Raw genomic sequence first — 27885 nt, 5'->3', positions numbered from 1 at the left:
TGAGTCCCGGGGAGACGCAGTGGCCAGCGCCGCGTTCCCGCGTGTCCGGCTGCTGGAGCCGCTGGTACCAGGGCTGGGCTGGGCTCAAGGCTGGGCTTTGGGAAACCATCGGCTTAAATCAGAGCTCGGGCTGCCCGGGGGCTCTGAACCTTCCCAGGGGGGTTGGTTTGGTCCCGGTGGGACCGTGCGTGGGGGCTGAGCAGTGGCCGTGGGGTCGCGGCGGGGCTGCGGCGGCGGGATGGCAGAGCCGGGCCCACACCGGCCCCCGCGCCCGGCGCTGCCGAGGGGCCTCGACCCCAGAGCCGGGGCGGCAGAGGCCGAGCTGTGCGTGCACAGAGGATGCTGCTGGCGGTGACGATTTTTCCCAAAATCAGGAGGAAATTGCCTGATGTTATTTTTAAGCACTGTATTTTGTGAGCCAGTTATCCTTAATCTTGGATTTTGCTGTAATTTTCTTCCATTTGGTTTGCTATTAAGTTGCAACAATAGCATTTTATGGCCACTTAGCTCAGGCATGCGTCACACGTGATCTTAATTAGAAGTGGATTAAGAGCAACGGGGAACATGCAGCCATGGAATATTTCAGTTTCCCATGTAGCATCAGCTCAGCAGATTTGGAAGAGGAAAGCCTGGGATTTATTTTAACTGGGGAAAAAATGGTAAAAGCGGCAGCAAACCATGAGCGCGCCTCGCTCTGCCCGCCGGCGCCCCGGCACAAAGGTACGTTTTGCTCCCTCAGTGTCCCCAGGGAGAGGGGAGGACACGGGACCTCGGTGGTCCCAGGGGACGTGACCACAGGATGGGGGCGGCTGCTGTCCTGCTCTGGCATGGGAGGGAGGCAAAGTGAAGTGTCCCACTGCATCCTACTGCATCCCACCGCATCCCACCGCATCCCACGGCATCCCACTGCATCCCACTGCATCCTACTGCATCCCACTGCATCCCACGGCATCCCACGGCATCCCACTGCATCCCACTGCACCCTACTGCATCCCACGGCATCCCACGGCATCCCACTGCATCCCACTGCACCCTACTGCATCCCACTGCATCCCACGGCATCCCACGGCATCCCACTGCATCCTACTGCATCCCACAGCATTCCACGGCATCCCACGGCATCCCACTGCATCCCACTGCACCCTACTGCATCCCACAGCATCCCACGGCATCCTACTGCATCCCACTGCATCCCACAGCATCCCACGGCATCCCACGGCATCCCACGGCATCCCACTCCCACGCTGACTGCTGTCACCAGGGATTAGAGGTGCCAATAACCAAGTCACATCAGGCTGCAGGGCCACCCTGGACCGAGGCACCATCCTGGGGCTGAACGGGCTGGGGGGGCTGGTGTGGGGTGACAGCGATGGGCAAGTGACTTGTCTGGGGTCTCTGCAGCGAGGCCGGGAATGCAGCTCGTCCCTCCCAGCCTCCAGCCCTGGGCCCCTCTCACTGCGCCTCGGGCTCGGCTGCTTCTCTGCATGTGTGTGCACACGCGTGTGCTGCTCTCCCGGGGGAAAGGGGGGGAGCAAGTGTTTAAAAAAAAGAAGGAAAACGGGGAGGGGAGGTAGGTAGGACTGAGCTGGATGAGGGCAAGCAGAGGTTTGTGGGTAGTGTAAAGCTGTCACTGTGATTTAGGGTCGGCTGGTTAAACTGTTTTATGTTCGCAGACAGTAAGTCGTAAGCAATATAAAATTTTCTATGAAGAGATGATCTTCCCTGGTCATGCTTTATGCCGTCTTTCCCAGAGTGATCTCTCCTTTTTATAACCCCATGGTGTTGTGGCACGGTTGGGCGGAGGGAGAAAACTGGATTCCAGCCACATGAGACAGCCCGAGCGGCGGAGGGTGGGTCTGTGCCCGGGAGGGGAGCGAGGAGCCGGGGGCTGAGCCGTGGTGGGGGTGCTCGGTCCCTGAGCCTGACCCGGCTGCACCCGCGCTTCGGCTGTGCAAGGCCGGGCAGTGCCGCTCCGGCCCGGGGGGTCTGCGATGCTCCTGGCTGGGCACTGCTCTGCCCCACGGCGGGGACCTGCCCGTGTGTGCCGGGGGGTGCCGGGGGGTGCCCCTGCGCCTCCGTGTTTCCCACCAGCACAAGGACCTTCCCCTGCGGCGGCCCCGGGGCTCCGCTCTTAGCGCAGGGAGGCGGTTGGCGTCCGCTGGAGCAGGACGGCGTTTCGCTGCGGGCGTTGCACAGTCGCCTTCAATTAGGTTTCCTTCCCTCTTCTTGCCTCCGAGTTGTTGCTGCTTGTTGCAAACTCGCACACAATGCTGCTCCGGTTCACCTTTGATATTTTCTACAGCCGTGGATTTATGAGTAATAGTTTCATCTATTTCGCCGTTGCCGTGCCAGCGGGAGCGTCTGCGCCGTGGCCTGTGCCCATCCCTTGGTGCCACCGGACGCGCTCCTGGGCAGCGGCAGGTCCCCGGGACCCCCCGAGGGGCACGGAGCTGAGCAGGGACCTCATGGCCAAGACCAGACCCAGCAGCATCACCCCCCGGCTAATTAAGCATCATGAAGATTTTGGGTAGCTGGTTGCCATGCCAACCTCCAGCTGAGCCGATATGGGGGCTCAGGAGCGCTGCGACCCCCCCGGGAATCTGCACGAGGATGAGGAGGGAGGAGGAAGGCAGCTGCCCCAGGTGCCGTGGGGGGCTGCCCCCAGCCACGGGAAGGGGACAATGACACTGGGCCGTGACGGCTGCTGCGTGGCCAGAGCTGGGGGGGCTGGGGCTGGAGACCCAGCGAAGGCGGGGCAGCAGCGGACGTGCTGGCGAACACAGCGCCCAGCTGCGGGGGTCGAGGCCCCAGGAGCCAATGGGGGCTTCTGGAAGGTGGGGGGGGGGGGTTGTCCACGTGGCTCCAGAGCCGCTCCCAGCTCGTACCCCTCACGTCACAAAACCCCTTCCACAGATTTCCAAGCCGTTGTGCTGCTCTTGATGCCGATTGTCAGAGGTCAGGTGCCGGGTGGGCCCCGCACTAGCAGCCCCGGGCGCCTTCGTGCCGGGGTGGGCTCCGGGCGTCCTTCCCGGGAGCGCTGGGCGAGCTCGGGATTTCAGACAAAGCCCCAGGTTTGTGGCCCGTGCGTGCGTGCCCAGGGCTCGGCGCTGCGCGAGGGGTTTCTTCGTGCGCTGAAGTGTGGTGGCAGGTGACATCCTCTGCCCTGCTTCTTCCAGGAGGGCCCTCCTAAATTAGATGGAAAATATTACACTCTCTCTCTGAAACTATTTACAGGTGTAATTCCCATCCCTTTTCCTGATAATTAAATATTTTTAGGTCATCCAGTTTCTCCACCCTATTTGCAGACCTGTCCTGGATGCCTTTGTAATTAGACATCTCCCTGTGAAAGATAATTACCGTGAGCGCGGCCCCGGCTCTCGTCCTGCCGCCCTGCCCGTGGCGGTTCCCGCATTCAAGTGGTTGCTCGTCCTTGGGGCTCCTCGCAGGCACCCTGGGGCACACCAGAGCCCCGTCCCCTCGGGGGGTGACAATGGGTGGAGGAGCCCCCCCAGACCTGGGGACACGGTGACCGTCCTCCACAGTGACACCCAGGCAGCAGTTACCTTGGTAAGAGTGAGAATGGTGAGTGTACACATTCAAGCACTTTTAAGCTGCTTTTTGAGGCGGATCCTTACTAAAATGAAGGGAAAATAATGTTTTAATGCTTTGCCCTGCAACAAAAAGGCCCTTAATGGGGTAGTTTCCATCGCGGTTTAAAGCTGAGACTTCGCGCAGGAGCTGGGATTAATGAAAGGGCAATATTGTTCTCTGCTCCTGAAACAGGGAGGATTAAAGCAGCACAGAGAGGAAAAGCCGAGGCTTTGGCTGTTATCCTGGTTCTTCACAACACGATGAGACCAGACCTGCCCTTCGTGGGGAAAATTGAAGTTAAACCCCAGCCCCCCCACTGCAGGGGCTCCTGGCCGTGGCGGATGCGTCCCCCCCGGGGACAGCCAGCCAGGGCCACGGGTCACCCCTCCACACAGATGCATAAAAGCAGAAATCTCCAGGAAGAATTAATTAAAAAGTCAGGGTGCCCTGATCTGATTGGGGTGGGCACCCGCGGACTCAGCGGTTTGACCGGGTCCCTGTTTATTGCGGGGGGGGTTGCGGTGGGGTCGTGGGGGAACGCGAGCCACAAACCCCATCCTCTTTGTGTGGGAACCCCCCGGGGGGCGGATTCAGCCCTTCAAATATGTTATCTTAATCCCAAGCAAACTCGGGAGCAGGAAAGGTCAGCGCCCGCCTTCCTGGCCTGGCGGGGATGAACCGCCAGCGGCTGCTCCGCGCCTGAGCCTTCTGCTTCTGAGGGGGCTCAAGTTACAGAGCAGAAGAAAACTGATACACGTCCTCCAGGTGTATCGGTCTTGATGCTATCTGACATCTTTCACCCCCAAATTATACCTTAAATCCTCAGTGAACAAAGTCAGCCAGAAAGGCTCTGGAAGGCTCAGCAGACCTGGGGCGGGGGGAGCTTCCTGCTGGGTTTTTTATCCCTCTGTTTCCCTTCTCGTTTATTGACGTGTTCGTTGCCCAATTCTGGCCACTGTTTGCCAGGCTGCTTTTGGAGTGTAAACTCGGGGGGAGCCTGTCCTGGTCACCTCTCAGCCAGTGAGGAGTTTAACACTGCCCTCAGTAGGTTTCAGAGTACTCGCTCTGTTGTGGTTCCTGGAGTCTGTCCTCACAAGGAACCCAGTGAATTGGTGGCATCAGGGACAGCCCGATGGGTCACAGCCAGACCCGTTCTGCTTCCCGAGCACCCACCCCGTTCCCCCACCCGCCCTTTCCCTCTGAGCCGCTGCAGGCGCGGCTTGAGCAGACCTGCCCGAGCAAGCCCGGCTCTGCGGCGGGTGCAGGTGAACGCCCCCCCTCTGAGTGCAGGTTTGGGATTTGCCTCCAGCGGGACATGCACGACGAGCTGCAGGCTGAGGAGTGCTGGGGGGCTGCGGCTGCGCTGGGCAGGGGGGCTGGTTCCATCCCCGCGCTGCTGACGCTCTGCCTTTGGTTAACAACCTGTGTGGAAGAGTAGTGCCCGCGGCGGGGGGGGCAGCGTCTGATGCAGCGATGCCCGTTGGCTTTGATTTTTTCTGAGTGCCACCCACGGGGTTACGCGGGGATGGGGAAGCCGGTTGTCACGGCCCCGGTGCTCGTCGCGGCTCCGGTGAGGACACTCGGCAGCAGCAGCTCCGTGCACAGAGGACGTGGTGGGAAGAAGCGGCCGCGGGCTTTGCTCCCGGGGGTGCGGGGCGGCTGGCGATGCCCCGGGAGGGTGACACGCGACTGGGCCCAGTGGGAGGGTTTGTGCTGCTGCCGTGTGCCAGCACCGGGGTCCACGTACAAATATAGCAAGTTATGCAGCGGCCGGACCCACGCTGCGCCGCTGGGGAATTCCAGCGATCCGCCGCGGCCGGGCAGGGGAGGGCAGGAGGCGTTAATGGCAGGGGTCTGTAATCAGCACCTGCAATTAGCCTCTGCTCCAGCTGGCCTCAAAGCCTCGGCCATAAAACGCGCCGTCCCACGCTGCCGTTCCTCGCCCCCACCCCTCCATGTCACGCCAGCTCGGTGGTGCCAGCCAGGACCTGCCCGCCCGGCGGGGCCAAACTCGGCGTTTATCGATGAAATCGCTGTGCGGAACTCGAGGGGCTGCTCAGGGCCGTGGGTGAGGGGGGGCGGAGGGTGGAGTGTGGGGGTTCAGGGCTGTACGTCGCTCTGGCCGGGCCTTGCCAGTGGGGCTGGAGGTCGGGAGATGCCAAACTTGCCTGTGGCTCGTGGTCGCCCTGGGGATAAGGAGAACAGCCCCCGGATGGTTGTCAGCCCCCCCCAGTCTTTACACCTCCTTACACCTCCACCCTCCTTACACCTCCACGCTCCCCTCCGCTTGACACTTCTGGCAGTAACACCAAACTGCTGATGACATTAAACAAATTAATACCAGGTTTAAATAGCCGGCCGGGAGGCTGGTAACAGGCGGCGCGGGCCCAGCTGTCAATCCCAGATTAGCGAGTGCCGGGGCTAAACTTACTGCTGCTGCTAACGACCCCGAAAGCAGATACCCTGCGCGGGGGTACGTGAGCCCGGTGCACTGGCCCTGCCCGGGGCCTTGCCCGGTGCCAGCCGAGCCCAGGTGGGTGCTGGGGAAGAACCCACCGGCTGCCTCTGACGGCTTTGGTCAGAGCACCAAAATGCGAGAATTTAGCCTGAAAGTGCCTGGTCCAGCTGCAGCGCCTGGGAAGGGAATTGGGCATCTCGTGGTTTACATCTTTGCTCTGCTCGTGGCTGAAGGAGAGGGGTTCCTGCCCGACTCTGAATTGTTGGACTCGAGGGAAGTGTTTAAATCCCTCCCTGTTCTCGTCTCCCTTTTGGAGGGGGGGGGGGAAGATGGTTGTTTCCTCTTTTCACAAGCAGGTTTTTCATCGTTTCCCTCTCTAAAAGGCACCACGCAATCAAGTCGTGAACCTCCAGCTCTGGAGGCCAAAAATTCAGCACAGAGAAGGTGCCGCCGTCAGGGAGTTCCACCGCCCCAACCTTTGCCAACAAAAGTGCCGGGGAGGGCAACACAGCCGGGGCTCCAGGGGTGCTGCAAAGCCCCAGTCACGGGGGGCTGGGGGGAGTCCCCCACCCGGGGCAGGCTGCCCACATCCCCCCGTGTCACCCCACGTGGCGACGCTGCGGCTGGATCAGACCCTGCGTGTTTCCAGTGCTCGAGGCTGGGGCTGAGCCGGGCAGGGACACGTGGCCACTGAGCAGGGACGTGTGGCTACCGGGCAGCGTAGCCCCTGCTGCCCCTTTCCCCGGGGGGCTGCGGGTTGTCCGGCACCCACTGGGTGCTCTGGGGCTGGCCAGGGGGCTCGGGGCTCCCTCGCCTGGGTGCCGGAGGAGGGGGGGTGAGTTCGTGCTGCTGCTCCTGGGCAAGTGCCCGTGTCTCGATCGTGAACCCCGAAAAGCGGGGGCCACGCTGGTGGCTGGGGAGGGGTGTCCCACAGTTCGGGGGGGTGGCCGGTTCACCCCACACCCCACCAGCGCCTGCGGGCAGCCCTGCCCACGACAGGGGGTTCGGGGGCCCTGAGACCCCCCGCCGGGTTTCGGTTCCCCCTGAGCGAACCCCGCGGTGCAGACCCGGCGCGGTGCAGGGTGCCTGCCCGACCCCCCTAAACCAGCTCTCTCCGAGGGGGGTCCTGGGCACTCGGGGTGCAGCCGAAGCCGGTTGTGGGGTCCCTCCTCCCCCTCCAAGTTTCTTTGCTCCGGCAGCCCCGGCGCGGAGCGATCGGGGGGGGCTCCCCCCGGCTCCCCATTACCGGCACCTCCGGAGGCTTTTCCCCCCCGCGGGGCCGGGGGGGGGGTCGAGGGGCTCGCACCGCCCGGCGGCACGGAGCTGTTAATTAGGGGGGGGGGGCGCGGCTGAGCGGGGGCTGCGAGCCCGCCCTGCCCGCCCCTGCCCGCCCCTGCCTGCCCTGCCCGCCCCTGCCCGCCCCTGCCCGCAGCCCAGCCGGGCGAGCGGGAGGCACCAGCAGCGCCGAGCCGAGGCAGCCGCATCCAAAATGCTTCTAGGTGGGTGAAACGCAACTTCCCCCCCCGCCGCGGGAGCAGCAGGCCGGGGGCTGCTCAGCCCCATCGCACCCCCATCCCTGCCCCCCCATCTCCCCCCCCAGTCCTCGGGAACGCCGCCGGCGGAGCTTCGCTGCCCGGGCTGGGCGCGGGGGGGTCGGCAGGAGCCTCCCACCGAGCCCCCGGCAGCGAGCAGGGCTCTGGGGCTCGGCTGGCGCGGCGGGGGCGGTGGGACGGGGTCCGGGGGGGTCCGGGGGGCTCCCGGGGATGCTCCTGCCCGCACGGACCCGACTCGAGCGTTCCTGCGGGCAGCGGCTTTTGCCAAGTTGCTTGAGCTTGAGAAAATGGAAATAAATCAAGGTACGAGTTGTTCTTGAAAGAAAAAAGCGATCTATCGAATTGTTCCTCGTTTTCTGGGTAGCTCTGCTGAGGTTGTGGCGAGGGGGTGTCTCTTCTTCCCTTTGCAATTTTGACCACAGCCTCAACTCTTCAGAGTGAAGAATTGCGGTGGGTCATTTCCTGCCGGGAAAGGGCTCGAGAAATCCGCGGTGCTGGAGAGTCCGGGCTGGGGAGCGGGGGGCTGGTAACGGACTCAGCATCAAACACAAATACTGATTCACCTGTGGGGTCCCATCCTGCTCCCATCAGGGCTTCAGCACGTTGAATTGCCCTCGTGAGATTTGCTTCTTTCCAAGCAAATCAGGCCATTACCTCTCCCTGCTGCCCGCAAGCCCGTTAAAGAGCAGCTCTTCCCGCTGGCATCACCGGGCTGTGCCCCGTGCACCCCCAGAATGGTCCCTCCCAGCCCAGCACACCCGCAGCCGCTGCTGCTCCGGCTCCCAGCCCGCTAATCCTAATTACTTACGGGATTCAAGCTGAGTTTGACTCACTGCATCTTATTGATTTTTCCCAGGGCTGCAAAAAGAGGAAGAAAAAGGTCGTGCGCTGACACGGCTTTATTCTGCCCTTGCTCTTCGTTTGGGGGTCAGCTCCAACTTGCGTTTCTGCTGCGCCCCTGACACAAACGTTTGATGCTTTTTGTGTGAAATGAGTCGGGGGGGCGGGGGGGGGGGGGGCGAGCGACCAGCAGCGCCTTTGCTGAAAAGGCAGGGACAGGCTGGGGGGGTTTGCTGCTGCCTCGGGCGGGTGGAGCGGAGCTGCGGCGGCAAATGGAGCGTAACGCTGCTCTCGGGCCCGTTTCACGTGCGGATTCGGGACTGATGATTTCGTCGGTTTTGTTAGTACCGGTATTAACTTTGCGGCAGGCTGCTGGGGAAGGAGTGTCGCCCCCGGCCTCTGCCTGCGAAGGGCTCCTGCGGGCAGCGGTGCTGGCGCTCCCCGTGCACGGACACACGCGTGTGCTGTGCATGTCCGTGGGAGCGTGTGCGTGTCTCGGTGCCTCCCTGCGCTCCTCTTCCTCTGCCCGTGGGCCGCTGGCACGTGCCTGTCGGTGCCTGTGGCTGCGGAGGGCGGCCAGGCCGGGGCACGGCGGCTCTTCGTGCACCGGCACGTCTGAGCGGGCTCCTCCGAGGTGTAACGCAGCCTCGGCTGCCTCCTGGGGATCACTTTAATTTTTCTAATAGTTTGGAACAGTCTTTTCTCCACGAGCTGCCTTTTCCTGTATCTCTGGAACGTGTAACGCTACTCGGGATATTTATCTGGAATACTTGTCGGGCAAAGCAGGCTTAAAAAAAACCCAACCCAAATGCCCCCACCCCAAAGCTTGCTTTTAGCCTTCTGCCCTCAAATATGTAGGAAATGTTGTAAAGCCACTAACACTTCGCTTTTGAACCCGCGGTGCTGGGGCCTCGCTGGCATCTCTGTGCCGGGGCGGGGGACGCGGGGCCGTGGTGCTCCGGGCGCAGAAGCGTGTGATCGTGAGGTGCGTGTGCGGCGGCTGCTCCCCGCCACGGCGAAACGTGTCCCCCCCCCCCGCTCTGTTTTAAACATTTCTTTGAAAAAAAGGGGGAGCTCGGAGTGACCCGTCTTCACCCCGTGCCACAGCGCAAACCCGCGGTGGGCGACGCAGGGTGGGACCGGGGGTCCGACGCTGCTGGCAGTTTGCTGTTGTTAATTGGCTGCTTAATGAGGCTTCTTGTCCCCCCTGTCGCTGTCGGGGCTAACGGAGAAGGGAGCCTGTCCCCGCTCAGATGCTGGGTTTGGCTCTGGGGCTCCTTCATCAGATGGTGGGACTGAGCTTTCCCTGAGGTGGTTTTGGGTGAATTTCCCTATAATTGCAGCAGTTGTTTTTGTTGCCAGGGGCTTGCTCCAAGAAGTGTCCTGGGGAAAACATCTGGCCCCTGGTTTCAACCACAAGCAACACCCCGGGGGGGCACTGGAGGCTCCAGGCTCCTCCGACAGCCTCAGCCTCCTCTTCGGAGTATTTTTAGACCAAGCTGTCATCTAATCTTGACCTCCAGTATGATGTGGGCTAGAAAATATCACTGCGTTTCCAGCATCAAGCCAAGGGTATAATTCACAAATTCTTTTAGACTGTTTTTAATTCTACCTCACCTTGCTGGAATAATGAGTTGCTGACAAGTATTTTGAGCAAATGTGAACTTTTTTGAAGTTTCTGCAGCGAGGATGCTCCCAGCAGCTGCTGGGGCCGAGGCTTTGATGGTCAGTGCCGGCCCCCGCCCGGTGGCCCAGAGCTGGGCATGGCCGCAGGGGCTGGGATTTCACAGGTTGCTTTTCTGTCCCTTTTCTGAGCGGGTCGGCAGCGCGAGGAGGCTGCCTGTTCCCACTCTTCTCTGAAGTGATTATATTAGCGTGGCCTGGGTAGGAGTGGCGGAAATTACAGTGAAATACTAGCGGTAGGAAATAAAAATCTAATTAAAAAATAATGACAGATGCGTGTCATCCTCCAAACCCTGGGTATGACCAGCCTGGCCCCAGGGCAGCCGTGGGGGGCAGTTCCGTGCTTCAGCAGCTGCCAGCGCAACTGTGCGGGGGGGTCCCCAAAAATAACGCTGTGAGCAGAAAGCACATGGGGGGGGAAAGGGGCTTTGACCTTTATAAAACCTGGGGGGGATATGTAAGTGGATTAGGGTTTGAGAGTCCTCTCAGTGCCCTGGGACTTGCACCCCTGAAGTCTGAGCTGGTGGAACCCCCTGCAAGGGGGCGATTCCCCTTTCAGCCCCCTGAGAGCAAAGCTGGGAGGGGCTGGCTGAAGCCCACGTGGTTTCACTGCTGGGGGGGGTCAGGGACAGCCGTCACGCCGTCACACACAGTGGTTTGGCCGGTTTGGGCCTCACCACGGTGGTCTGTGTGCATCGCTCCAGCCCATCTGGGATGGGGACGGCCACTGGCCCGGAGCCTGGCTCTGCCACCGACCTGCCAGGTGGCCCCGGTCATGTCACTTGTCCTCTCTGAGCCCGTCTGTCTCCTCATGGCTCTGCTCTCCCGGGGCTCGGTGCCCTGGGGAAGGGCCAGCCCAGCCCTGGCTGTGCGAGGGAGGCACCAGCCTTGAGGTGCTTCAATAATAGAAATCATTAATTTTCACTGCTAATGGAGGAAATGCTGCGCCATGAAAAATGTGTGTTGGTTTAGAGGCAATTCAAAAGGCTGGTACAGACGGGAGCCCCTTAATTTGTTCCAAATTGGTTATTTCACTGGAATGGTGAGAGAGGATCAATTTGAGTATCTTTTTTCCCTTTTCATTTCTGTCAGTTGTTCCGTGGCTGTAATAAATTGGACTCGGCTGTAATTTTTATGATTTAAACGATGCCCAGAATAAAGGCAGAACTAATCTACGGCTCCGGTCTCCCCGCTGAGCTCTCCGTGTTTCGGAAGGACCCTGACCTCTCCCCCCACCACCCTAGGGGAGAAGGCGATGATGGGGAGGGGCGGGCAGGGCTTTGGGGCGCGGGGCCTGGATCAGTGGTTAATGCTGGCTGCTGCCTTTCTGCCGCCCCCCCGGGTCAGGATTAGACCAGCTCCTTCCCCAGCTCCTTCCCCAGCTCCTTCCCCAGCTCCTTCCCCAGCTCCTCGGTGCCTGTCGTGGAGATCAGCCAGGTCTCGGCCAGGCTGTGGTGGCCCCGGTGCGGGGGACACTGGCCACGGCACGGGGGATGCTGAGCTGGTCGGGGGCTCTGCGAGGCGGAGATTGCTAAATGCCTATTTTCAGATAATTAGCTGACGCACGGGGGGAGTTGGGAATTTAAATCCAAGGGGAGGTGGCTCGGTGCTTGTGGACGTGGGGAGGAAAAGCAGCTTGAGCAAGGTCTGTGTCCAGCTCTGCTCCTCAGGAATCATTTATTTATCAGCTGTGCAGGGTTATCGCTCCCGGCAGCTCCCGGGGTGCTGGGTGCCGCCGAGGTGCGTCGCTGGGAGGGAGCCCAGGGTGGGCGATCGCCTTGGCTCTGCCCTGCCCTTGCTCCTCCACACAAGGGCTTTGCCCTTCGCGGCTGCTGCGTGGGGGAGAGCGAACGGGCAGCGTCTCTGATCGGAGGAGCGTTAGCCCCGAGCCAGGGTCGCTGGTGGGGGAGGGATGAGCACTGCCCCCCCTCCCCAGCCCAGACAAATAATCCTGTGTGTGGCTGTGCCCCGGAGTTTGCAGGGATGTCATCTGAGTTTATTTCAAGGCTTGTTCCCTGCCAGCTCAAGTCACGCAGCGAAAGGTTGTGACAAGGCTGTGCAGTGGAAGGAGGCGTGAGGCAGCGTCCTGCAAGCTGGTAGTGGCTGGGGGGCGGGGGGGGGCCGTGTCAGCAGCGTGGGGGGGGCTTCCTCCTCCAGCAGCACCCCACGGTCCTCTCTCCATGCCCCGCTGCCCACCCAGGACCCTCTGGAAGGACCTGAGTGTGCCTCAGCCAGAGCCCCTGTGCCCCCAGCGGTGCTGGAGGGGCCCCCCCGGCAGACGAGGAGCCCCCGAGCACCCTGGAGATGTGCAGGAGAGCTGGGACACGGCAGGGAAATATCGGGGTCCCCCAGTGTGTGCCCCATCCCCGTCCCTGAGCAGAGGCAGCCGCTTCTGCCCGCGACACTCCGGTCTCTTCACAGCGATGCTGCGAAACAGCAGATCCTGCCGGAGGAGGCAGCCCTGCCAGATCTGCCTGGCCAGGCAACAGCCCCGGGGGGGGCTGCAGAAGTATTTTTAATTTGTCTGAGCTGACGCCGTGCCGAGCGCTGTCTCCCTCGCAGAGGGACGACTCTCTCCTACACGAGGCAGCGGCTCCTCGCACCCGCCTCCCTCCGCCGTGCACAGCAGAGATTAAATTGAGCTGTCGGCACCTGCGGGTGTGAGGGATGCTGCGCCGTGGGGCTGGGGGCAAGGCCGTGGGGCTGGGGGGGCTCCTGGGCATCCTCCTGTCTGTCCTCCCCTCCGTTCTCCCGCGCATCCCTCCCCCATGTGCCCCTGCTGCTCCCGGCCCCCGCCTGGCTCTGGGCCCTGGCGCAGTCGGGGCTTTGGGTGGGGGGGGAGTGGGGACCCGCAGGGCAGCGGGGGCCTTCTCTCCCCCCAGGATCCTCCCCGTGCAGAGCCAGCACCTTCCGAGCCCCTCGGGCAGCGGGGAAGGGGCTCCCCTCATCCCCGTGCGACGGGTGGGGAGCGGAGGGGGGCGGCTGGTGGAGCCGGGGGGCTGCGAGGGGACGGGGCTCTCCGGGGTGAGCAGCTCTGGGGGCACCAGCAGCTCCACTCCCCGGCTGGAAAAGGGTCTTGGAGACCGAGACTGGCTTAAAGCGGAGAAGGAAAACAAAATCTCATCAACATGCTCAGGGATTTCATGTCTTTTGGGGTAATACGGCTGGGTTTTCAGTCTCTTGTGCTCAGCCTCTTACAGATGCAGTGAAAAACCCCCAGGGAGACGCAGCTCCCAGGTGTGGGGCTGAAGTGCTGGGGGGGGGGCCGGGCTCTGGCCCCCTGCATCCCGGCGGGGCGCTGAGGTTTGGTTCGGCTGTCGAAGGCACCGGGGCTCAAATGGAAACTGTGGCTCATCGGGCAGCGGCCGCCCTCGTGCCACGCGGATGATGAATGTGCTCGTGCAGGCAGGGCACCTGCCCGCCGAGCGCTCTGGGCACGTCACCGGGGAGAAAAATAGCGATGATCGAATCAAAGCGAGACTGCCGCTGCAGAGGAGCAAACAGAAATATTTCCATTTCGGTTCCTTTAGGAAGGAGCTCTGCTGTCCTGCAGGGACACAAGGGCAGGGCTGCCCGTCAGGGTCGGGGGCATCCTTCATCCCGACCTTGCATCCACCTTGAAGCCAGAGGCTTCCAGCAGAAATGTGAATTTATGGAGGAAAAAAACCCAAAAAGGCAATTGAAAGACTATTTCACAGGAGGGATTTCAGCTGTTTCCTGTAGCCGCCCCCCCGCAGGACCCCAGGCAGAGGCACACAGGGCAGAAGAGACCAGCGGGTTCAGCCGTGCCCCTGGCACGGAGCAGGCAGAGCCTCCCCTTACCCCGGAGCCCGCGGGGTTCGCCCAGCACACCCCGCTTTCCCAGCCATCTCCCCCCAGGCTCAGTGTGCCTCGGCAGGCACCCGCGCTCTCTGCTCGGCCCCTGGCATGTGTCCCTGTGTCTGTCCCTGTCCCCCCCTCGCTCCCACCAGGCCGCCCCGGGTTGGCATCAGGAAGGGCGGCCCCGCGCCTGGGCCGCTGCGCCCCAGCTACGCCCCCGCGTCTCAGGGGACCCCCCTCAGTGGGTGACAGGCGCCTTGTCCCCGTGTCTGTCAGCGAAACGCCCCGCGGGGCACCGACCTGCCCCGTCTCCCATCTCGCCCAGATTGGAGCCCGCTGCGGAGCCACGTGCTGCCTCGGCTGGTTTTCCCAGCGGGGTTTTGGGTTCCTGCCTGGTCCCGGTTGTTCCTCCCCTGACACGGTTTTGTTTCCCCGCTGCAGATTTTCCCTGCCTGGTTCCCTTCGGCTCCTGCTATTGCAAGTGGCTCCATTTGTATCTGGTGCTGGTGGAAGCAGCGGGGGGGCACTGGGGGCTTTTGCCAAATCCACCTGTTTTCCCGGACTCTGCGGGGGGCCCCCGGGCGCTCCCCGTCCCTCTGCTCCGCGTTGGGGCACCCGCCCCGGCGGGGTCGGACCCGGCCGCTGCCTTTGGGAATGGGGGGAAAAACAAGAGCGTTCCCGGCTGGAGCCCCCCCGGGTCCTGCCGGTGGATCCCGGTGCCGGGGCTCGGCGGGGGCCAAGCGCTGCCGGGGCCGTGGGAAAGGGGGTTGTCCCCAGCCGCCCCCCGGGACCGCTGACCTCTGCGATCCCGCTCCGGATGCTGGAACCGGGCGGTGCGATGCGGCAGCCTCCTGCCTGAAAACTGATTAAAAAGGCTCAGTCCTCTTTTCTCGCTGGCATTAGCACAAGAATAAATAGTGCATATTTTCACCCCTGGAGCCCCGTCTCTGGTTTCACCCGGCTCCTGTTAGCATTAACCCTGGGCTGAGGTGGCCGGGCAGGAATGTCCCGAGAGCAGGAAGAGCCTCTTGCCCCGGGACATATGGAGGAGCCTAAGGAGGGGGATTCACTGGGGGGCCGCCGTCCCCTCCCGTGCGGAGCCAGGTACAATGCTGCCCCTAATCCAGGCACGTACCGCGGGGCCCAGGCCCTCGCCAAGGCCTGACTTTGCCTTGGAGCCGGGAGCATCCTCCGGGGCCCCGCGGCCGTGCGGGGGGCTGGGGAACGGGCGGGGTGTCCCCCTCGGGGGCTCCTGCGAGACACCGGTGCTCTTTGGGATTTTTGCATCCTCAGGAACCTTGTTTGGGGGAAAGCAAAGTTGGCGTAAAATTCTATTTTTGGAAGAAGTTGGGGGGGCTCTTGATTTCAGCTGCTTTTAATGCTAAAAGCCGTTTTTTTGGCATGAGTGGAGCCTTTAGGGAGCCCCAGCAGGAGGCGGTGGGTGCTGGGGCCAGACCCAGCGCCAGTCCCGCAGCTGCGGCCCGGGAGTGCAGTGAAACGGGGCTGGAACGGGAGCTCGGTCCCCGTCCCGCCGCTGCGTCGGCTGAGGGGCTCGGACCTGGATCTGCCACAGCTGGGGGCCTGGGGGCAGGGCTGGGGGGCAGCCCTGGCTGGATGCAAATGCTTTTACTGCTCGTCCTGCTGCGCCCTCAGCCCTCGGCCGAGGGACCTGGGGGTCCTGGGGGGCCACAAGCCGCGTGCCCCATGCCCATCCCTTTGGCCCTCCTTGTATCTTGGGGGAAGGTGTCCGGGGGGGGGGAAGCAGCGTGCACGGGGGCGCAGCTCCACGTGCTCCCCTTCCCCAGGGACTGGAGGCCATCGCCCAACCACCGTGTCCACCATCCCCACCGGCCCGGTGGCCATGGCCACGCGGCCTTCCCCGTTCCTGGCCACCGCTAGTGGCCACTGCCGCCGTTGGCTGCCGGGAGCATCCGCGGAGCCAGACAGTCCTCGCAGCAAGATGGCTGCTCCCACGCTCCCGTGAGCGCAGGGCGGCAGCCGCAGGCTTTGTTCCCGCAGCCGCCGCGCTCGGGGCCGCGGCAGCCGGCGGGCACCGGCCCCCATGTGCTGAGCGGGGCTGCCGGGGCGGGGGGTTGCTGCTGCTCCCTGCCTCCCGGCAAGCTTTATTTTTTTTTTTTTTTTTTTTTGGCTTTGCATTGTTTGGCTGGGTTTGGTTTTTTAATTAGATTTTTTTTTATTTTTTTCTTTCCTATTTAAAAACCAAAATCTGGGAAGTTTGCAAGCCCCCTCACCCCAAAGCTTATGGCAGCCTTTCAATGGTACGTATGTAGGGGGAGGGCGGGCGTGCGGGTCGGGCACGCAGGGCTGGGTGCTGGGGTCACATCCTGCTCTGCTCTCCGCACCCGGGCGGGCGTTAGGTGACAGCAGCCAGGGCTGATGCCCCTGAGCGTGAGGGCCGGAGCAGCCGCTCATCCTCTTGCAAGTAAATCCCGATCCTGCCCAAACTTCCCCCCGCACGGCGCCCCTGCCCCAGCTGGGGGGAGCCGCAGGCTGGTGGGGTACCGCAGTGTCACCCCACTCCCTGCACGCTGCCGGGTCCCCGGGGGAACGCGGCGCTGCTTTTCCCCATGGCCAGGGAGCGACCCGCACGGCGGCGGCGCAGGGTGCCCGGGGCTGGTGCCGGCGCTGCGGGACGTGGTGCTGCGGTGCTCAGCTCCAGCCCCAGCTCTCCCCAGCCCCGTGTGCCCCAGACACTAATTGCTGCTTTTTTTTTTTTTCCCTTTCCAAGGTAGCAGTTTGTGCTGGAGCGAGCACTGGGGGCTCTGTGTAGGTGGGGACGGGTTTGGGAGCAAATGGGGTCGGTGACAGGGAGGGAATGAAGGAAACTGCCCCCTGGGGCCGGGCACCGTCCCAGCCACAGCCAGGGCACACTGAGCTCGACGCCTGCCCGGCGCGGGGGTCGGGGCGGTGGGACCGGGGCAGGCTGGGACCATGAACTGTCAGCGAGGCTGTGGAAGGTGACAGAGCCATCCCCGCTTCGGGGGCGAGCCCCGAGCCTCACCGGGACACGGCACGATCCCAACGCTGGCAGAGCCTGCGTCCCCGGGGAGCGTCTGACGGGTGCTGGCAACTGCAGAGGAAACGTTCAACAAGACAGGTCTGGGCTTTGACTCTCACGTGGCAAGTCCGTCACTGTTTCCTAATTAACGTGCTTCTGAGGAGACACGGCTCTGGCTGGCGCTCGGCCGCTGCGGTGCGGCTCTTGGACTGGCCTGAGGAAGCGGCTGCAGCTTTGTCGGGACGCCTTGGCTCCGGGAATCGTTCCCTGGGTGCCCTCGGCTGCCCCGAGCCGAGGTGTGGGCCCAGGCGGGAGGCCCGGCTCTGGGAAGTGAATCAAACCACGTTAAACAGGCGAAGAGGAAGATGCGGAGGGGATCCGCGCGCCCGCTGCAAACCTTGAAAGCTTTGTGCTCCCTGCGGGCGGGAAGAAACTCCCCGTGGGGCTGTGTCCTGGGGTTTCTCTCTGCTTCCTTGGAAGCATTTGATGCTGACTGTGGTTAGAGTCGAGTTCGGGACTAGCAAAGCCCTGCTCTGACCTGGGCTGGCTGCTCTGGTGTCCCTGCCCTGGCAGAGCTGGCTCCCAGCTCCCGCTTTGCCGGAAGCACACGGGGTGAGGGCTCCAGGCTGGGAGCAGGAGGGTGACGCTCTCACGTCGCCCACGGGCTGAGGGCCGGGGGCCGGGGCTGCTCAGGGCACCGGGGCCGTGACGCACCCGGAGGGCAGCAATGGGAAACCCAGGCCCCAAGGCTCGGCACCGCGCCGAGGGTCCGCAGCGCCCGGCTCTGCGGGGTGAGGTGCCTGGGGCCTGGCCGGCCCGCGGGCTGCGGCTGGGCTGGGCGATGCCGGTGCTGCCGCCTCCTCTGCCGGCTCCTGCCCGGGGCTGGCGTGTTTGCTCTCAGGACGGAGAGGCGTTTCGTGGCCTCTGATGCTTTTTCACCAGGTTTCTCTGGTTTCCGTGGTGCAGGAGTGCTGCTCCCGTCCGGCGTGGCAGGAGGCTTTGGCACGTCACCGTCCTTCAGGACGGGAGGAGGCGTCCCGGGAAAGCCAGGCACAGCCAGAAGAAGCCGCCAGAGCTGGGGGAAGACTCACGGCTCGGGCTGGACCTGGAGGGACCAGCAAGGTGGCGAGTGAGGACGGGCGGCTGCTCCTGGGCACCCCGGGAAAGCGCAGGGCTGAGGATGGTCACCCCTTCCCCTCCCACTGCCACTAAAGGATGTTCCCCGGCCCTGGGGGGGTGGCTGGGTGACGGCAGCTCCCCCATCACCCCGCCAGCATCACCCAGGGCACCCCGAGGGGAACCCCTGCTCCCCGGGAGCAGGTGTCTGCAGCGCTGGGACTCGGGGTGTTGCTCTAACACCTAAATCACGAGGCTCCTCCTGAGCGCTGTGATAACGGCTCTGGTGCTTGGGGGTTTGTTCTTTTGAAAAACCTCTCAGCAAGTTGCACTGACTGACGATATTCCCTCGCTTGTGCTGCTGCTGAATCTCCGTTTTCTTTCCTTTTCCCTTTGCGTTTTGGTTCCCCCCCTTCCCCACCCTGCGCTGGGTTCCTCCTCCCCCCACTTTTACAAGGCTCAGTTTGGTTTTTCAGTCCAGCTCAGGGAAGATTTCGGACTGAGCGGGGCTCAAGTATAGGGAGGGAGTTGAGTGGGTGCTTAAATACTTCAGCTGCCTGGTCTAAACACGTGCCTGCGTGAGTGCTTTGCAGCCTCGGGCTCCAGTAGACACCGGGGAGCCCTGGCTGGAGCGGGTCCTGCGCCCCAGCCGGCCCTGGGAGGGTGCTGGGCTGGGGCGCTGCCGGCAGAGCTCGGCCCCGCCGCCTTGGGACGCAGCGCAGCTTTGGCGGTGTCCGGGGATAGATGAGCGAGGGAGGAATGGAACCACGTGTGCGTGCGAGCACGTGTTTCTGAGCTGCCCTCCAAGTCATCCCCGCTCAGCTCCGGGTCGCCAGCGGGTGCGGATCCTCGTGGGGCTGAACGCTTGTTTTGAGACGTTTGGTCCAAAGCCAGCGCTGAACCTTCCCTACCTTCCCAGCAGCAGCCGCAGCACGGAGCTCTGGTGTGATGGGAGGCGCGTTTGGGTGTCCCTGGGATCACGAGGACAGACCCTGCGCGTGTGCCGGTCCCACTGCTGACCTCCGGAGCTGCCGGTGACTCCAGCGAGGCGCTCGGTGGGATCCCCCCGCGCGGGGCCGGGGCTGCCGCCGCCGCCGTGTCACCGCAGCTCTTCGTTAGCAGCCGAGAATAACGCTGAGCGCAGGCTGAGGTTTGCAGGGCCCTAATCCCTTTCCCTTGTGTCTCTTTCATCTCCAGTCGGACCAGGAGAGTTGTAATAGACCTTCTTACTAAATTAAATGTAGAGGCTGCTCCTCCAAGGCACGTTTCAGTTCAACCGTAGTGTTTGATTTCCCAGCCACAGCAATATGGTGCCTCCAGGGAAAAAGCCAGCTGGGGAAACTTCCAATTCCAATAAAAAGTGTAAGCGCTATTTCAATGAGCACTGGAAGGAAGAATTTACCTGGCTGGAGTTTGACTATGAGAGGAAACTCATGTTTTGCATAGAGTGTCGGCAGGCGCTGGTGAAGAACAAGCACGGTAAAGCGGAGAACGCCTTTACCGTGGGCACGGACAACTTCCAGCGCCACGCCCTGCTGCGGCACGTCACCTCGGGTGCGCACCGCCAGGCGCTGGCCGTGAACCGGGAGCAGCTGGCGTTCGAGACGCGCGTCCACGGCCACCCGGAGCTGCGCTCGGTCATCAAGGTGGAGGTGAACCCGGCGAAGGTGGCCGTCCTCACCACCGTCTACTGGATGGCGAAGGAGGAGATCCCGGCCGAGAAGTGCTCCTCCCTGCTTGACTTCCAGAAGTTCAACCTGTGCCAGGCGCTGCTGGCCTCCGAGCACAGCGAGTACTACCACCCCGGCAGCGTCCGCGAGATGCAGGTGGGTAGGCCAGGCCGGGGGCTCTGCGCCCGCGTTGCCGGGGGGGAAGGGGTGTGCTCAGCCTCACCGGGGCCGGTCATCCCTGCAGCGAGGATCTCTGGGTCCTGCTGGCAACCGGAGCCCGGCGGGGCCCGAGCCGGGTGCCACGGCGGCGGGTGGGCAGGGAGCTGCTGCCCCTGACTCGCAGGCAGAGCCGGGGCTGGGGCCGTTGGCCGCCCAGGAGCACCGGCAGCCTCTGCGCCAGCGTTTGCTGATGGGCAGAGCACGGGCAGAGCTCCACTCCCGCCCTCGGACGGGCGAACACGCCCCATGGCACCAGGGCACGTCGCGGTGTGTTTGGGACCACCAGCCCGGCCCCCAAAACCCGGCTGCTCCAGGACGTGCCCTAGTCCCATGGGGAGCCGGTGGAGCCAGCGATGCTCCTGTCCTGACAGTTCCTCCACGTTAAACATCAACGTGGCACTTCCGTGGTTCATTCCCTGATTTGACCCGCCAGGAGAAGGCGATCGGCTCCATCAAAGGAGCGTCGGGCTGGTGGCCAGGCTGGTGGCCAGACGCGTGTTTCCAGACAGGCGGGGAGCCCAGGAGCATCCTCTGCCGCCGGAGCCCACCAGGCTGCTCGAGCGATGAAAGCTCAGGAGTTCAATTAGCACACGAGCACTGTGGGTTTTTCCTCTTTTGCCCTAAACTGAGTGATCAGAAAGATCAAGTAGCCGGAGAGTTTAGAAAGGATTTTCTTAATTTTACAAATGCTTCATGCCTGTTAAAATCAAATTAAATTTTTAGTGAGTCTTGGCCATTTGCCATGCTTTTTAGATCTCTAAAGAGCCTTATTTTGCTGCAGATAGACTAAAACCACTAATTAGATTTCTCAGCCTGAAGTGCTACTTGGAGTGTTCACACACACCGAGGAAGTTTTCCTTTCAAACTGGGGCATTTGCCTGAATTGGGGAAAAACAAGTAAAGAAGGAAAAGGTGCTGCAGAGTTTTCCTGCTGCTCCTACCCGTGCTGGGCTTGTAAAGCACGAATGTAACTGCTGAAGTTTGAACCGAGGCGGCGGGTGGTCGGTGTCTCGCCTCGCTCCCGGCACAGGCAGGGTCTCGGTGATGGGGAGGTCGCAGCTCAGGGCAGGGACCCCCCCACTCTCTGCAGCTTCGCCTGGTGGCTGGGCTGCAGGCGGGGCGCAGGAGGAGGCAGGAGATTAGAAGAAAAGAAGGTGATTTCCAGCTTGTATATGTCCTCGCATATACAACTTGTTTAAGGGCTTTTCTCCGGCTCGGGACCTTGTGCCGCTTTGGGGAGCCCCGAGGGCAGGAGCCCTGCCGCTCGCTTTGCGCTGGGTGCTGTGTGTCTCCCGCCTGCTTCGGAAGTTCACTTGTGTTTCTCTTTCCCTCCCCGCCTGCCCTGCGCGACTCCTGCAACCGGCTCAGGCAGCGATCGCCAAAGTCCTGCACAACGAGGACAGGCACAGGATAAAAGCTTCGCCGTTCGTGGGGCTGGTGGTGGATGAGACGGTGGACGTCCTGGAGCACCGCAGCCTCGCCATGTTCACCACCACCGTCTCGCCCTGCAACGGGCAGACCTCCGCCACCTTCCTGGGGAGCTTCGAGCTGCCCGCCGGGGAGGCCTCCACGGTGGCGGGCAAGGTGGGCGAGGTGATGCGCTCCTTCGGCATCCCCACCATGAAGATCACCTGGCTCAGCGCCGACAGCGCCTCGCTGGTGGCCGAGCGGCTGAGCGGGGTGGGGACGGCGCTGACCTCCCTCTGCCCGCTCCTCACGGAGATGCACTGCCTGTCCCACGGGAGCTCCCTGCTGCCGGCCCAGGGCATCGTCAGCATCGAGTACCTCCAGAAATACGAGACCACCGTGGACGCCGTGTACCGGCTCTACTCCAGCTTCAGGGGGGAAAGCAACGGCCTGCAGGAGCTGCGGAGCGTCCTGGACCTCTGTGAGATAGACCTGGGGAGCCCCAGAGCCATCCACTGGACTTCTATTTTCCCAGCTGTGGAAGCCATCGATTCCTCGTGGCCCACGCTGGTGCTGCTGCTGGAGAGCGAGGCGGAGCGGTCGCCCGTGGCCCATGGCCTCTGCGAAGAGCTCAAGAAGTTCCAGTTTGTGGCCTTCACCAAAATCCTCCTGGACGTCCTCCCCATCTTCCAGAAACTCAGCCGCTTCTTCCAGATCGAGGACTTCGACCTCTCCATCCTGAAGCCCATCGTCTCCACCACGGCCACCACCCTGCAGGCCCAGAAGAGCGCCAGCGGCCAGAACCTCCAGGAGTTCCTCAACGAGATGAACGAGCACCCACGGGACGACCGGGAGGGCGAGAGCCGCCTCTACTACAAGGGCGTTGAGCTGGCCAACTGCTCCAAGGTGCACCTGAAGCACTTTGAGCGCCTGAAGGAGAGCTACCTGGAGAGTGTGCGGGGCAACCTGCTGGACAGGTTCCCCAGCAGTGTCCTGGAGGCCATCAGCTCCTTCTCGGCCATCTTCAATCCCAAGTGCTACCCTCAATCTTTGGAGGACATCGGCAGCTACGGGGTGAGTGAGCTCAATTTCCTCCTGCAGGCGTACTCCCGGGTGGTGGTGAGCGAGAGGGCCCTGAGCGATTTCCCCCTCTTCAAGCGGATCGTCTTCAGCCTCAGCCAGCTCTCCTTCAAGGACCTCTGCGTCAAGCTGGTCTACAGCAACTCCGAGATGCACGAGCTCTTCCCGGACTTCGCCGTCCTCGCGGCCATCGCCCTGGCCTTGCCACTGGGCTCGGTCCTTGCCGAGAAGATCAGCCGGGGCCGGGAGCTGCTGAAGCGTGGCCGGTCGCGCCGTGCGAAGGACGAGGGGCTCTCCGACCTCATGAAGATCGCCATCGATGGGCCGGCCATCAATGAGTTTGACTTTGCGTTGGCCATTGAGTACTACGAGAGCATGAAGGAGTCCGGCTTCATCATGGCGCAGGTGAAGTGAGCGGCAGGCGGCGAAGGCAGAGCCCTGCGGGCAGGGAGCCGGGTCCTGCGGGCAGCCCCAAGCGCCGGCTCGATGCCGCCTTTCCCCATCGCTGGTCACCGCTGGGGCCACGTGGCCACCGGTGGGTGGTGACCTGCTCCGTGCTGGGAAGAGGAAACAGGATCCTTCACAAAGCCACGCCGGTCCCATGACCACCCCTCCCTCATCCCCCCAACATCCATCTGAATTGGCCAGAATTTAAAATCTCGGGGCCACCTGAAATCCCAAACTGGATGAGGTTTTTTTCCAGGGTTTGTTATTTTGTTTCAGGGAGATGAAGGCAAATCTTCTCTTGAGCTCAAATGTCACATGGCCTTTGCACAATGATACCCAGCAGCTTTCACTTAATACTCCGCAAAAATATCCAATTTCTGTTGTTTTGGAGCCTCGAGAATGAATGCAGAAAAGGCAGCACATCTTTCTAGCTCTGTGGCAAACCCCGAAATGCCTGGCGGTGTCTTGTTGGTATTCCTTGCGCACAGCACAAAATATTTTTAGCAGTGGCATCAAGTCATGATCATTTCAAGAGCAAGAGATTTTGAGAATGGTATTGTAATCACCAAGGAAATAGTAACTTTTAAATGCATCATTGTGTATATATGTGTATGTGTATATATAAAAAGGTATATATATAAATATATATATATTAAAAAGGTCTATCTTAATTTTCCTAGTGTTTAAAGTACAAAGATATCTAAAAGGACTTTTTTTGCAATGACAGAATAAATTATAAGCCGGGGTCCAAAAATAATAAATAGCAAATTCCTGGTCTTTTCCAAATGGCATCACGTACCTACGTTCCCTTTGCACTCTGAGCTCTCTGTATCTTGCAACCAAAGAAAGAGTCTTTTAACACCTACTTTTGGGACAAACCTGAGTTCTTTAGCTTGTGTTTTTCCTTTCAAACATTCCCTTTACTGAGAAGCGAGCGAAGCCGTCGGGAGCCGGCAGAGGTGCTGCCCGGCACAGCCGCTGTCACGGGGCTTCTCTGCTCTTAACCCGGAGGGACGCTCTCGCCCGTCCTGTCGCGGGGGGTCGGACGACTCTTCTGACTGGCTTTGATCCGCGATAAAGCCAACGCAGCAGCCTGAAGCGTCACGTGGGTTCGATGCTGAGCGCCGGGTCCTGCCGCGGGATTCGGCTCCGCTCCGTCCCTGGGTAAGTTGACGCCGTCCCGCAGGTGCAGGGTCTGTGTCCAGCAGGATTTGACCCCCGTGTCCATGACCCTGGCGGTCCCCATTGGTCCCGTGCGGTTGCCTCCGGCTGGGACTTGTGCTGCAGCAAGACGGAAAGGCCGGGAGGGGCTCGGGCTCGCTGCCCCCCACCTCCCTGCCCCTCGCCCGCCCCAGCCCTGGTGAGCAGCCTGGATGGCCCGAGGGGTCGCAGCCCATTGCTCTGAGGGGCGGTTGGCCACTTGCCCGACCCAGTGGGCACCGGGTCCCGTGTCGGACGTGCAGACGGGGTGTTGGGGGGTGCCTGCGGTGTCCGTGCCTGGTGCTCTGCCCTGTGTCCGTGGTGGTGGCAGGGAAAGCTGGATTTCTGACCTCGGGGGTGGCGGTGGGTGACCGCTGTCGGCCCAGAGTCCGTGTGTCCTTCCGGCTGATCCGAATGGCGGCGACGCTGGTGTGGTGGCATGTGTGTTTGGGTGAAGGCTGCTCACTCACGATCACCCCCCACTCGGGTTGGGGGTTCTCGCTGTGCCCTTGTCCTGCGAGCTGGGCTTCGCTGCCGGCCGCGTTCTGTCCAAACGGCGCGTGCGGAGGTGGCGGCTGTGGCTGTCGAAAGCTGGAAAGATGAGGATTTAGCAGGGTGGTGCTGACACCGTCCCCACGTTCCCAGGGAGGCTGGGAATTGCCAGCTCTGCGGCCCCCAGACACGGGGGGCCTTGGCCCTTCCTTCCCGGGGGGCTCCGCTGGTGCCGGGCGGGATGGAGGGGCTGCGCTTGGCCGGGGCTGGTCCTGCCGCGGGGGCTGCCGGGGCCCGGAGTGTCCCCACCGCGTCACTGCCGCCCGGATCTGCTGCGCTGCCATCGGGTCGGGTTTGCTGGGGCCGGTTGCTCTGGGAGCCCAGCGCGGTGCAATCTGTGCGTTACTGGTGCGGACCCCGAGCGGCGCTGGGGCTGCTCCGGTGCTGCGGCCGTGGTCCAGTGTTGCTCTGCCGGTGGCCTTTGGCCGTTGGGAGCACACACGCGTTTCCCAGAGACTCTCCTGGAAGGAACTGGAGTGAATTCAGCCGATGCTTGGCCAGAGACAAAAGCTTTAAAGCCCTGGGTAAGGAATCTGAGACGCCACCAAGATTTGCTGAGAACACCTACCAAATGGGAGGGAGCCAGACTGCCTCCGTGCGAATAAACAGCTCCCGTCTCCATCTGTCCTGTGCAGACTCTGCGCCAGATGCTCTTGCGAGGCAGCCGGCGTCTGCGGAGACGGGTCCTTGGCAGATTCTCGTGTCAGTATGAAAACCCACAGCGTTGTCCCTGCCGCTTTCAAAGGTGTTTCCTGGAGGTTCACACAGACGTAGCGTTAGAGCACAACAGTTGCTCTGATCTGCCTGGCGGGGGGACCTGAGGGAGAACCCGCTGCCGATGGGTATTGTGGTCGCTGTGCGCGGCACGGAGCAAAGAGGTGGTGGGGACGGGCTGGGGACATGGCTGGGCACGGTCCCGGGTGGGCTTGGTGAAACAGAGGCCTGAGACACATCTTTAAATTCCCAGGGACCCCTCCGAGAGTCGCGCGCCTGCGGGACAGGAGCTGGGCTGGGAGGACGCTGTGCTGGTGGCTCCGGGCTGAGCCGCAGGCAGAGGATGCGCAGCACCGCAGCGCTGATGCCGGGTGATTCGGCGTCTTTCGGTCAGGCCTGGATGCTCAGTTAAGAACATCCGTGCACCCTCCCTGCGGGGCTGGGGGGGCGAAGGGGCCCCCCCAGGCTGCAGCAGGCGCTCGTGCCGGGGGCTCCTGCGCTCCCCTTCCCGCACCAGCCCTGCAAAATGCTCCGTGGAGCCGCAAGCGCGTCCCAGCCCGGCGGGACCCGCAGTGCCGGGGCAGTGGGGATTGCTGGGGGGGTGGGGGCTCCTCTGCCAAAATGGGGTCACAGACAAGGGCAGCGCCGTGGCAGAGGACGGCCCCACTCCGGAGCTGCGGGCTGAGCATCCAGGGATGCCCTTCACCAGCAGAGCCCACCCCGCTGAGGCCGTGCCAGTCATCGTGGGCAAGGTCGTGTCATTCTATACAGACCTGGGGCCCTGCCGCTCTCCCCAATGCAAATCTCCTTAATTGAGTGTCTAATTAACACCTAAAAATACAGCCTGCAGCTGCTGCCGGAATCTGGCTTGCAGCAAAGGTAAGGCAGGACCCGCAGTGTGGCCCCGTGACCTTGGGAAGTGCCCCGGGAGCATCGTGGGGTGCCCCGTGTGCGGGTGGGGTGCTGCGGGGTGTTGGGGCCGCTCGCTCCTCGCCGGGGAGCGCCGCTGGTGCTGGGGCCTGTCCCCTCCACGGGGTCCCGTCTCGGTTGGGGTTTCTGGGCTCTCTCCTCACGCCTGTTCCCCCCCAGACTGCAGACCCAGCCCAGAAACACGTTTCATCTGCAGATTTGGGCTCAAGGACGTGCCAGAGCAGCTTGGCACATCGCATCCGTACTGTGTCGGTGGGCAGCACCTGCCGCGGGCCGTGGCCGTCCCCGGGAGCCCGCGTGTCCCCCAGCACCCCCGGGCCACACGCCCGCCCGGGAGGGAGCTGCGCCCCGGGAAGGGAACCCCTCGGCCACGGGGCCGGGCAGCAGCAGCCGCGTTGCGCCGGTGCAGCGGCGTTGGCTGAGCTGCAACCTCCCCTCGTTTGGTTACTGATGGTGGGGGCGCAGGCTTCACCCCCTCTTGTTCCTCCCAGTGGTAAATATTATATATACGTACATATAGATATGGTTTTTTTGAGGCCAGTGCAGTCAGTGCAAACCATCCCGACAAAGGCAAGTGGAAGCCCTGGCAGTGCAGCCCCGAGTGCCTTTGCTGCGACGGCTGCGCTCCGCAGGGCCGCGGCTGCACGTGCGGGCTGGGGGGTCTCCGGGGGCCGCTCCCCGGGTGCTGGCCCTGCCGTATCGGATGATTTGATGCAGAAATACTGTTTCACGCCTCAGAAGGTTAATTATGCATTGTTCACCCATTTCTGCTTGCTTTTGCTCCCTCCCTCATCGCTGTTGCTATAATTTTATTTATTTATTTTTAAACAGTTTCCCAGATTTCCCTTCTGGGCGACTCTGGAATTAACTCGATCAATGCACGCCTGATGAAGCAAAATGTAATTTTTCCCCCGAGTCAGGCCTGACTCAGGGATGGCTCCGGTGCCGCTGAAGAGCTGCCCGTGTGCGCTCGCCCAGAAAGAGGTCGTTGCTGCCCGCAGGGCCCGCGCAGCGAGCGCTCACTGCTCAAATTCAGAAAATCCTTCAAACTTTGAATTTCAGATTTGTATCTCAGCTCCTGGTTTCTGCCAGCAGAGGGTCGGGTGGGGAGCAAAAAGCAAAGTGCAGCGGGAGAGCAGAACCCCCCCCACTGCCAGACCGGGGTCCTCATCCTGTGCCGCCGGTGTCGGGGTGCAGGGGGGGGCTGGAGGGGGGCGAGGGCCTTGGCGCTGTCCCAGGGCGGCCCCAGTGACGGGGGGTCCCAGTCGGTGGTCTGCTGCGGGAGCACCCGCCCCCCCCCGGGCACTGGCCGCTCTGTCCCCCCGCGAGGGACTGCTGCTGCCTCTGGCACGGGGCCGTGGGCTGGGGTAGTGCCGTGCTGGGCCAGCCCGGCTCCGCAACCACCTTTTTGCTGAAAACCCAGAAATCAAAAGAATAAAAGGAACATTGGCCTTGTCCAGGCGGAGGGATGGGGCTGCTGAGGCGGCTGCAGGAGGGAGAAGGCATGAAGCTGCGAGATGCAGATGGGCTCTGGCACATCCATCTCTCACAGACTCTTCTGGCTCCCACCATTTCAAAACCTTTTCT

The 27885-nt window shown here is 62.4% G+C and overlaps 2 protein-coding genes across 10 annotated transcripts in view; both read left to right on the top strand.

Moving 5' to 3' along the window:
- ZNF385C (zinc finger protein 385C) overlaps window positions 1-27885 on the top strand; it is a 75959-nt gene that overhangs the window by 33640 nt on the left and 14434 nt on the right. The window contains exon 1 of one of the 7 annotated variants that reach the window (XM_074892067.1): window positions 7497-7548. The exons of the other annotated variants lie outside the window; for them this stretch is intronic. Coding sequence (XP_074748168.1) covers window positions 7539-7548 — 10 coding nt within the window. The 5' untranslated portion in view covers window positions 7497-7538. Of the gene's footprint in view, window positions 1-7496; window positions 7549-27885 lie in introns of those variants that run through there. 7 annotated transcript variants of the gene reach the window in all.
- C22H17orf113 (chromosome 22 C17orf113 homolog) lies at window positions 15803-23562 on the top strand. Of its 3 annotated transcripts, none has more exons than XM_074892026.1 (3): window positions 15803-16223; window positions 19377-19905; window positions 21337-23562. In XM_074892026.1, exons 1-3 carry the CDS (start codon window positions 16207-16209, stop codon window positions 22867-22869), a joined length of 2079 nt encoding a protein of 692 aa, XP_074748127.1. In that variant the 5' UTR covers window positions 15803-16206; the 3' UTR covers window positions 22870-23562. The 3 variants fall into 3 exon arrangements, with proteins under 3 accessions (XP_074748127.1, XP_074748128.1, XP_074748129.1); XM_074892027.1 differs by having other exon boundaries at window positions 19277-19905; XM_074892028.1 differs by having other exon boundaries at window positions 19002-19905.

This window comes from Strix uralensis, chromosome 22, assembly GCF_047716275.1.
Source record: "Strix uralensis isolate ZFMK-TIS-50842 chromosome 22, bStrUra1, whole genome shotgun sequence".
NCBI classification, from domain to species: Eukaryota; Metazoa; Chordata; class Aves; order Strigiformes; family Strigidae; genus Strix; species Strix uralensis.
This window is presented reverse-complemented; position numbering and strand designations above follow the sequence as displayed.